Below are 11,185 nucleotides of genomic sequence, written 5' to 3'. Positions count from 1 at the left end.
GCCTTAGCCGCTTGAGTCACAGGCGCCAAGCCTCTTTATCCTATTCTTATATCATCCTATGACTCTGTGATTATTTATCTTTTAATGAAGACAGTCTCAGTCTCTCTCTCTCTCTCTCTCTCTCTCTCTCTCTCTCTCTCGCCCGGGTTAGAGTGCAGTGGCAGCATCACAACTCACACCAGCCTCAAATTCCTGGGCTCAAGTGATCCTACTGCCTCACCCTCCCGAGTAGCTAGGACTATAGGTACCCACCATAACACTCGGCTAATTTTTCTATTTTAGTAGAGATGGGGTCACTCTTGCTCTATTTAGCATTCTGCCAAAATGTGTTAAGATTGTCCTTGCTTTTTTTGCACAAACAAAAACCCAAGCAGAATTCAATACCAGAGTCAGCTCAGGGTTGGGGACCGGCCAGGCAGCCAGCCACACATATTGATTCAGTTTCTTTTCCTTGAAGAAAACTCAGGTTTTATTGACTAAGAATGCTCTGAGCAAGTCAAATCTTCATGAAAAACCTTTATTAAACTCTGATGGAAAACACCTCTCCTGGCCCACCGGACCTTCTGAGAAGATTCTCCAGGCTAAGCTATTCTCCAGGCAGAGCTAACAGCAGCATCCAGGTATCCTTGGGCTGAAATTTCATGAAAGTCACAATTGTTTCTGAGTTCCCAGTAAAGAAATGTATCTTTGCACCCATTTTTTCTGTGGTTGGGCACACACTTTCTTGCCTTTTTGGGTAGTGAATCTGTGAAAAAAAGACACTGATAAGTGAATACTGAAACCCTTTGGCTCCTAGCAAAGGGGAGTGAGGGACAGCTTCCTGACCTGTCCTCTGACCTCACCACACCCCTCTGTCCCTACCCCCTCTTCTCTAGAGCCCTGCCCTCCCATTGTGCTACCTTGATTTCCACTGGAAACCATTTACCATTTTCCACCAGCTTTAGCCCAAAGCATGTAACATGTACCATGCCAGTTAACTCTTCCATTTTAATATAACGGGTTTATTAAGGTATAACTCACACGCCATGGACAGTTGACCCCTGAACAACACAGGTTTGAACTGCATGGGTCCACTTATATGTGGCTTTTTTCCCCAACTAAACACAGATCAAAAATATAGTATTTGAAGGCTGCAAAATCTGCATATACAAAGGGCCAACTTTTCTTATATAAGAATTTCTTAGGGCTGAATGTGGGGATTATATATTAGGTTTCCTGAGCCCAATTCCTCAGGGATAGTGGGGGATGACAGTAATTCATCCACTGGGGTAGAATTATTATATAATTCAAAGGTTTTTAGTACATCCATAGATTATACAACCATCACCACATCAATTTTAGAACATTGGCATTACCCAGAAAGGAACCCCATAGTCATGATGTCACTTAATTCTTAACCACATTATTGTGGGTTGTTTTCCATAGCTGCTTATGTGATTCCTGCATTCCCTTACCATGCTGTGAGCTTATTAAAGCACTCAGAAGTGATGAGAACCTTGGTCAGGGGCACTCTAGCCTGGGACTTGGGCCCAGTAGTGTCTACAGGGCTCTCAGATGTGCCCTGGCACGTGCAAGAGAGAAAAGCCAAAAGAATGAGAAAATAATGAAGGAGAACAGCTGTGTGGCAGTTCCAAAGCATGACTGCAAAGTTCTTTGACTTCATTCCACTAAAGGTGGGGATTTATGTCCCCTCTCCTTGAATTTAGACCAACCTTAGAGACTGGTCTACTAATAATTCCATTGGTGGAAGTGAAGCTATGAGATTTCCAAGGATAAGTCATAGGGGACAGACAGTAAAGTGCTTACATTGAAATCCTAAACCTCCTTGTAAGAAGTCCTACCACTCCCAGGGTGCCACTGTAAGGAAACCCAACAAACCCAACAGAGACCACACAAGGAGGAGGTCTTAAAGAGACAAAGACGTAGCAGCCCACAGCTCTAAGAGACCTAGCACCATCTTCCTACAGTCACCTGACAGAAACCAAGCCAGAACCACCCAGCCAAGCCTTCTGGAATTCCTGACTCACAGAAATCATGAGAGATAGGAAAATCATTCTCATTTTATCAAGCCATCATATTTTGAAGTGGTTTGTAATATAGGTAGATAACTGATGTGGGCCTCTCACCTTCCTTTTGCAAATGAAGAAACTTCACTTGCCCAAGGTTATGCAGCTTATGAATGACAGAGCCTCTGCTTTGATCCCAGGTTCAGGGCTCTTTGTTGGTTAATTATTGATGCCTTTCAAGGTCTAGAAAGTGAAAGCCACTCTAGACCCAAAGAAGGTCTCTAATCCAATAGTAATAGGCACAAAGAGTAGACAGAGTATCCCAGAAGTCACTGTACATAGGGAAAATGGGAAATTATAGCTAAATGTACCTTTATTTACAAAATATTAATTACAGAATTTTACAAAGAGGTGGCCAATACCTATAGAATATTTTGTAAAATTTCGTAATGAATATTTTATAAATAAAGGTACATTTAGCTACAGTTTCTCATTTTCCCTATGTACGGTGACTTTTGAGACTCATCAGATGTGTTAAGATGTTTATAGTGCTAAACTTTTCAATCTTTTTCTTTGTTTAAGTGGATTTTTTTTCCCTAAGAGATGGCCTCACTCTGTTCCCTGAGCTAGAGTACAGTGGTATCATCATAGCTCACTGCAACTGCAAACTCCTGGGCTCAAGCAGTCTTCCTGCCTCAGCCTTCCAAGTAGCTGGGACTACAGCCACTACACCCAGTTAATTTTTCTATGTTTTTGTATACACAGGGCATCTGCTCTTGTTCAGGCTGATCTCAAATACCTGGCCTTAAGCAGTCCTCCTAACTTGGCCTCCCAAAGTTCTAGGATTACAGGTGTGAGCCACCATGCCTGTCCTTACGTGGATATTTCAGAATATCAGAAAATTTCTTTAGAATTTACTAAACTGTTTTTTTCTAAATGCAATATGTTGATTTTCATAGTTTATTAAAATAAGAGTTTTTTGTTCTTTAAAAAAGACTTAGTTATAAATTTTGTAACAATTGAATAATTATAGCACACCTAGCTAGTAATGCATCAATGATTCATATAATTGAAAGTAAATTATTTTTGAGTCAGAGTCTCACTCTGTTGTCCAGGGTAGAATGCCATTGCATTAGCCTAGCTCACAGCAACCTCAAACTCCTGAGTTGAAGCAATCCTCCTGCCTTAGCCTCCCAGTACCTGGGACTATAGGTGCCCACCAACACCACCAGCTATTTTTTTCTGTTTTTATTAGAGATGGATTCTCACTTTGCTCAGGCTTGTCTCGAGCATCTGACCTCAAGCCATCTTCCTGCCTCAGCCTCCCAGAGTGCTAGGATTACAGGAGCAAGTCACCACCCTTGGCCAAAAAAATTTTTAAGTAACTGAAAATAATTGTATTCAACAAAAAGACCTATGAAAATAAGATCCAAAGCAATCAGAGCCCTGAAGCTCCCCTCTCATGTAAGTACATTAGTGCTGTCCTTTCTCCTTAACTCTATCTCAAAATGATGGCATTCAGGTTTGTCTTTGGAGCCCTTCTCTCCTCTCCTCTGTAGTCCAGGAGCTCCAAATCCATAGGAGCACAGACTACTTGTATGTATTTGCACTTAAAGGTAGCTTCCAAATTTTTTTGGAGACAGGGCCTCAAGCTATCCCCCGGGTAGAGTGCTGTAGCATCACAGCTCACAGCAACCTCCAACTCCTGGGCTCAAGTGAGTCTCCTGCCTCAGCCTCCCAAGTAGCTGGGACCACAGGTGCCCGCCACAACGCCCAGCTATTTTTTGGTTGCAGCCGTCATTGTTGTTTTGGTGGTCCCAGGCTGGATTCAAACCCGCCACTTTACGTGTATGTGGCTGGTGCCTTCGCCACTTGAGCCACAGGTGCCAAGCCAGCTTCCAATTTTTTGAACACGAACTCTATAGAGGTACAGGGCTAAATGATTTGTATATATGATCTCATTTCATCCTGCCAGGACAGCTGTGTATCATCTCTCTCCTGTTACCAACGAACCCTACCTGACCCAACTGCTGTCTACTTCCTGCCTTGTCAGGGACAAGTGTGTCTGATTCATCCCACTTACCCATTGTTCTCTGTACCCTATTCACCTGGGCTGCTCCCACTCATCCTTCGGGGTCTCAGTCTAAATGACACTTCCTCAGGGAGAGATTCTAGTTGCCAAGTTAGGTCCTCCTGCAACCATGACAAGCTCCTTCCTGCTCTTTCTCTCTCCTGCCATCTCCTTCAATCACTCAACTCAATTGTGAGGAACTACTTTGTGCAAAGGTCTTAGAATGTCCCTTTTCTTATGCTATACCACAAAGTCTATACAGGTTAAGATCTACCCAGTCCTAGCTCAGCTCCCCGGGCATAGTATGAAAGTCAGGTTCTCAGTGAAGCCCAGAGTCATAGTTGCTAGTGAAGAGGCAGGGCTTCCCAGGTTCCCATCCTGAAGCTCACCCAGCCACTATGGAGGACTGCCCAGCACCGGTCCCATTCCGTGAAAGCACATCCAAGATATACTCACATCACAGCCCGCTGGGGACAGCTGTTACCAGTGTATGAATAGTTTTGCACCCAGATCCAGGGAAGCATTTTGTGGCTATAGTGGAAACAGCAGAATTTGGACACATCGCTGCCACCTAAAAAACAAGGAGAGGCAGGACCTTGGAATCATCCCTTTCCATTCACTCCCAGTCAGCCCAGGGAGGGGAATGGGTGGCTCTGTACGTGTGGCAGCTCCCAGGTGGATGCTCAGGATAAAGGCCAGGAGAACAGGAGGGGCCACGGAGAAGTTCATGGTGCAGCAAACCAAGCTCTTCACGGACTTCTCTCAAATTCTGCTGGTCTGGCCCCCTTTTATGAGGCTTAAAAGTCCTTGAAGATAATTCCAAAGAATTTTGCGGTTGAGAATGAAATACGCTCTTTTGACCCAACAATGGAAAAGCAAACTGACACCCACAGGGAGATTAGACGGGGAAGGAGAGGGGCCTGGGAAAGCACACCCCAGGGGCCTCTGGCCCAGCTCTCTTGGCTGAGTCAAAACTTTCTTGTTAGAAAAACAAAAGTAGAGGAAATGAAGTAATATTCCAGTGAACCCAATTGCATTGCTTTGTAACACAGTCGGTTGTTCCTGGTTCTTGCTTACTTATTGGTGAGGTCTGAACAGAGCCAGGATGTGACCATTAAGCAGCCTAACCCTGACAGCAGACAGTGCCCCAGGCATGTGCCATTCCTGTCTTCCTGGGGCCGAGTGTTGCCTGGACCCACAGTGCCAGAGATGGCTGGGGGCGCTTGACATATCTCATCTGGTTTAGAGCATCCCAAACCTGATAGATCATCCCCTGGAGCTTTAAACTCTGTGTGTACATACTCCTCGGCTTGCCCTAGACCTCCTGGGCCAGGCTTTTTTTTTTTTTTTTTTTTGAGACAGAGCCTCAAGCTGTCCCCCTGGGCAGAGTGCCGTGGCATTACAGCTCACAGCAACCTCCAACTCCTGGGCTCAAGCGAGTCTCCTGCCTCAGCCTCCCAAGTAGCTGTGACCACAGGCGCCCGCCTCAACACCCGGCTATTTTTTGGTTGCAGCCATCATTGTTGTTTGGTGGGTCTGGGCTGGGGATTCGAACCCACCACCTTAGGTGTACGTGGCTGGCGCCTTAGCCGGTTGAGCTATAGGCGCCGAGCCTGGGCCAGGCTTTTTACGAGGGTCACCCAAAATTCTCTCTTTTAGCCATATTCGGCTCAAATGGAGAAAGGGAGTTCTAAAGGGCCAGTGTGTCTGCCCTCTAGAGGAGACTCTTAGGGAGGGGCAAATCAGAACTTTCAAGCCCAGTTCCTGACACTGTGCTCAGTTATTTCTACTCCCCTGATATGCCCCCAGGGCTTTAAAAATCTGCATGTAAGGTTTTTTTAAAAAAAGCCACTGGTGGCTCAGCACCTATAGCTCAGTGGTTAGGGCGCCGGCCACATACACAACTGCAACAAAAAAATAGACAAGCGTTGTGGCGGGCACCTGTAGTCTCAACTACTTGGGAAGCTGAGGCAAGAGAATCCCTTAAGCCCGAGAGTTAGAGGTTGCTGTGAGCTGTGACACCATAGCACTTTACCTAGGGCAACATAGTGAGTCTCTGTCTCAAACAAACAAAAAAGCCACTGGCCATATAGAACCATAGAATTTTTCAGGGTGGCATGAGATCTTAAATATCATTTAGTCCAACCCTTTAAAAACACCCCCTTGTTATCTTCCAGATCATTTCGCCTGCTTCAAGTAGCAGGCAACTCGCCATCTAACCTCGCCCAACCCAAGACAGCTCTGACTGTGACGAAGTTCTTTTTTTTTTTTTTGACCAGGACTGGGTTTGAACCCAACACCTCTGGCATATGGGGCCGGCACCCTACTCCTTGAGCCACAGGTGCCGCCCTGAGATGTTCTTTTAAAAATTTGCCTGAAATCTATATTCCCATTGTTTCTATCTAGTGAGCCAGGTCAGTACAAAAATGCCCTATTTCTCTTTCCTTCTGAAAATGAGGCAACTGAGGCGTAGGCAAGTTTGAACACTATTGTTTTAGTTTTAGTTCCTCTAGACGCAGGTGCTGACATGGAGATTCTAGTGCAAGTCATTTACGTGGGAGGTGATTCCAGAGATACCAGTAGAAGAGGGGGAGGTTGAGGAAGGGAAGGTGCCAACCCAAGGTGAGTTATCAAGAGGTCACTACGTGGGCAGCTCAGCTCCACTGGGGAGTTCTGGAGACGGTGCAGAACAAGCCTCAGAGCTGGCCCAATGAGGGAGTCAGGAAGTGGGGGTCAATCCCTCTCACCCCCACTACTGGCGGGACCTATGAGCAGGCAAAGGGTGCTTTATGATCAGAAAGGAAGCCCTCAGGAAGAGACACAGGTGTCCTCAGTAAACAGCCTTTGTCTTACAAAAGGGAATGCTGAGAAGATACAGTATTTGCTGCAACTGTTACTATCCTTGACCTGGATGGTCCCTTCTTTAGGCTAAAACACCATCTTATGAGCCATCTCTGACAGATCTCTGACTACTTTAATAAACAGCTACAGTATGCTGGGAACTCAAATGTTTCATACATGGAATACAACAAACACCCTACAGGGGGAAAGTTGATCTATTGAACATATTAAAATTTTGAACTTTTACCCATTAGAACTGGTATCCCCAGTATCTATACCAGCCTATAGCCTGTTAGGAACCAGACTATACAGCAAGTGGTGAGTGGCAGGCAAGTGGGTGAAGCTTCATCTGTATTTATAGCCGCTCCCTATTGCTCACATCACTGCCTGAGCTCCAGCCCCTGTCAGATCAGCAGCGACATTAGATTCTCATAGGAGCATGAACCCTGTGTAAACTGTGCACGTGAGGGATCTAGATCACGTGCTCCTTCTTGGAATCTAATGCCTAATGATCTGAGGCAGAGCTGAGGCAGTGGTACTAGCACTGGGGAGCAGCTGCAAGTACAGAATGGGACCATCTAGTTGCAGGAAAACAAGCTCAGGGCTCCCAGTGATTCTGCATTATGATGAGTTGTAGAATTATTTCATTAGATATTACAAAGTAATAATAGAAATACAGTGTACAATAAATGTAATGTTCTTGAATCATTCCCAAATCATCCCCCCTATCCTTGGTATATGGGAAAAATTGTATTCCATGAAACTAGTCCCTGGTGCCAAAGAGATTGGGGACCACTGCCTTAGAAGGCACAATGAGAGAATGAAAAGCAATCTGCAGGGTATAAGAAAACTTGTGCAATTTATCCGTACCGTGTTGAGTAATATCCTCCCAAATTCACGTTCATCCAGAACCTCAAAATGTGATCTAATTTGGAAATCAGGTCTTTGCAGACGTCCCTTTAAGAAGGTTATGTGTAAAGACAGAGAGACAGAGAGGGGAAGGCCACATGGAGACAGAGGCAGAGACTAGAGTGAGCTATCTACAAGCCAAGGAATGCCCAGGAGTACCAGGAGCCCTCAGAAGCTAAGAAGAAGCCAGGCAGTATTATTCCTTAGGGCCTGTAGTGGGATTGTGGCCCTGCCAACACCGTGATTTTGGTCTTCTGGCCTCCAGAAAACCCATCAAAGAATATATTTCTGTTGTTTTAAGTCATCCAGTTTGTGGTAAATTGTTATGTAAACAAATCCTAATCCTATAAAAGGAGAACTTCCAAATACAGAAGGTACCCAAACAATGTTTTTAAGAAAGGAAGAATCTATTGAAATTGTAATACTTAATATATATTGTTATATATATATAACATGTTTGAACATGTTTGTTCAACCTCTTGTTTGAACACCTCTTATAATTGCAGAAGCCAAATGTGACTTCAGTATTAGAATTTTTTCTTTTCGGAGATAGAGTCTCACTCTGTCATCCTGGGTAGAGTGTTGTAGCGTCATAGCTCACAGCAACTTCAAACTTTTGGGCTTGAGCCATCCTCTTCCCTCAGCCTCCCGAGTAACTGGGACTTTAGGCGCCTGCCACAATGCCTGGCTGATTTTTCTATTTTTAGTAGAGACGGGGTGTCACACTTTCTCAGGCTGGTTTTGAACTTCTTAACTCAGGCAACCCACCCATCTCGGCCTCTCAGAGTGCTACTATTACAGGTGTGAGCCACGGTGCCCTGCTGAGTATTGCAATTTTAATATAGTTTTTTTCGTTCTTAAAATGTGTTTGTTTCTTCTGGTACCCTCTGTATATAAAAAACACCATAAGTCAACAAGAAAAGACAAAAACCAACACAATAGAAGAATGGCTGAGCCTTAAACACTTTCCAAGAGAGAAAAACCCCTGGTGACTAAACAGAGGCTTGATTTTGTTAGTCATCAGAGAAATGCAAACAAACTGCAATGTGCTGCTATTCACAGGCCCACCAGGATGGCTAAAAGGAGGAAGATGGAAAATGCCAAGCGTTGGGGGTGGGGGTGGGGGAAATACATCAAGACTACTTGTGGAAATGGAAAACTACTGGGGGTATGTGTTTAAGCTGGACAGATGCATACTGTACAATCTAGCAGTTCCACTCCTGGATACATGCCCATCAGAAATGTGTTCGTATATCCACCAAAAGACATATACACTGGAATGTTTGTAGCATTGTAAGTAATAGCCCCAAACTGGAAACTGCCCAAACATCTATCAATGGTCGAATGGAAGATAAATATCATTTGTTAACATAATACAAAACCACACAGCAATGAGAAGGAACTACAATTATACACATCCATATGAATATATCTCAGAACCTAATGCTGAGGAAGAGAACCCAGATATGAAAGTGTAATATTGTAGGATTCCATGTATATAAAGTACAAAACAAGCAAAACTAAATTATAATGGTGGAATAGTAGCTATCCTTCAGGGCAAGTGACTTGAAAGGGCACCCAAGGGGGGGTTCTGGGGGGGACTGGTTTACTTTGTTCCTTGATTTGAGTACTAGTTCACCCTTTTAACTTCTTGAAAATTCATTGAGCTGATACACTTAGGGTATGCAAACTTTTCTCTATGCATATTATATTTCAATAAATTAGCGAAAAGGAAGGAAATGATGTGGATAAAATGAAACAAATGACCCCGCAGTTAGGAAATGTTTTATCAAAGCCACGGCCTTCTCATTTTCCTTCCATCCCACCTGAGTATTCAGAATGTTTCTCATTTCAGGAAAAAGTGCTGACTGGGCTATCAGATCAGATTTCAGTGCTCATTTGGCCCTGCCCCCCCCCCCTTCCCAGATCTCCACCATGAAGCAAGGCCTCCAATCTCCTTCCAAACCCTGTGACTCCTAACCCTGGCAGGTTCTGAAAAACAAAGTCATTGACCCCGACCATGGATCGTTAGCTCAGTCTCAACTTCCAGACTCCTGACTTGTTCTCCACAGTTTGTCTTTTCTTAAATAATTGTATCTGCAAAGATTCCACCTCCACATAAGATCACATTCTGAGGTTCTGGGTGGACAATGAATTCTGGTGGGATATTGTTCAACCTAGGACAGGTGCTTTGCAAAAATCTTCTCCCACTCTGCAGATTGCCTTTCCACTCTCCGTGGGTATCTTCTAACGAATAAAAGTTCTAAATTTTAATATGGTCCTGTTTATCAACTTTTCCCCTTTAGGGTTAATGAGTGTAATATCCTATTAATGAAACATTTGGGTCTTTTCGCCCAAGGGCATGTCTATCTATAAATCAGCTTCTACTGAAACTCCTCCTCCTACATACTTGTCTAGCAGGTCCCCCGGGTCAGGGCCTTAAGTATGTCTTCAATGTAAGACCATGGTGGCTGGCCCTGGATCCTACCCTGTTCCCTCCAGCCCTGTCCCTGGGCTGAAGCCCCTGCTCCATACTCTCCAGATTGCTGGCTGGACTTCCATCATGTGGTGGATCTCCCAGAACCCCCCATCTGGTATGGTTCCCAAGGTCTGGACTGCCATCCTGCTGCTAGGAACTGTGGGGGCGTGGGTCCCACAACCTTTGCCGGGATCTGCATCGAGGGCAATTGATGAGAGAACAAACTTAGATTCAGTTATCTCAGGTGAAATAACTGATGGGAGCCTGTGAGAGGCATGCACTAAGCAGGCAGTATCTCAAGTGCAGCCAGCAAGTGCAGCACCAGGCCATTCTCCAATAGGTCTCTTTATTCAGTCAAAAATCATAAATTAGGCTCAGCACCTGTACCTCTGTGGTTAGGATGTCGGCCACATACACCAGGGTAGGCAAGTTCAAACCCAGCCCAGGCCTGGTAAACAACAATGACAACTGCAACAAGAAAATAGCCGGGCATTGTGACAGGCACCTGTAGTCCCAGCTACTTGGGAGGCTGAGGCAAGACAATCACTTAAGCCCAAGAGTTGGAGGTTGCTGTGAGTGTGACACCACAGCACTCTACCGAGGGTGAGATAGTGAGACTCTGTCTCAAAAAAAAAAACAAACCCCATAAAGTTGACAATATAATACATAAACTTAATTCAAGTTATTCAAAGCAAGGTGTCTCAAGTAATCATTAACAATCACAAGAAGGGAAACAAAGGAAGGGGAAATCATGCAGGCACACTATCTGATTACAACTTAAACTTTACAAATTGGGTTTAAACTTTCCTAACTTGCTTCAGTGATTTCTGTCTATGCCTGGACAAGACTCGGGCGGTAGTAAGCTTACGGTTGCTAGGC

At 44.6% G+C, this 11,185-nt stretch overlaps 1 protein-coding gene across 1 annotated transcript; it reads right to left on the bottom strand.

The window, feature by feature from the left end:
* Window positions 1-602: 602 nt before the first annotated feature.
* Window positions 603-4,806, bottom strand: CCL26 (C-C motif chemokine ligand 26). The gene is made up of 3 exons (XM_023515699.1): window positions 4,737-4,806; window positions 4,534-4,648; window positions 603-745 (listed from the first exon to the last, which is right to left on the bottom strand). Exons 1-3 carry the CDS (start codon window positions 4,804-4,806, stop codon window positions 649-651), a joined length of 282 nt encoding a protein of 93 aa, XP_023371467.1. The 3' UTR covers window positions 603-648.
* Window positions 4,807-11,185: the final 6,379 nt, after the last annotated feature.

Source organism: Otolemur garnettii, unplaced genomic scaffold (assembly GCF_000181295.1).
Source record: "Otolemur garnettii isolate 467f Iridium unplaced genomic scaffold, OtoGar3 scaffold00077, whole genome shotgun sequence".
In the NCBI taxonomy this organism is placed as follows: domain Eukaryota; kingdom Metazoa; phylum Chordata; class Mammalia; order Primates; family Galagidae; genus Otolemur; species Otolemur garnettii.
The sequence above is the reverse complement of the archived record's forward strand: the minus strand, read 5'-3'. Positions and strand labels throughout refer to the sequence as shown.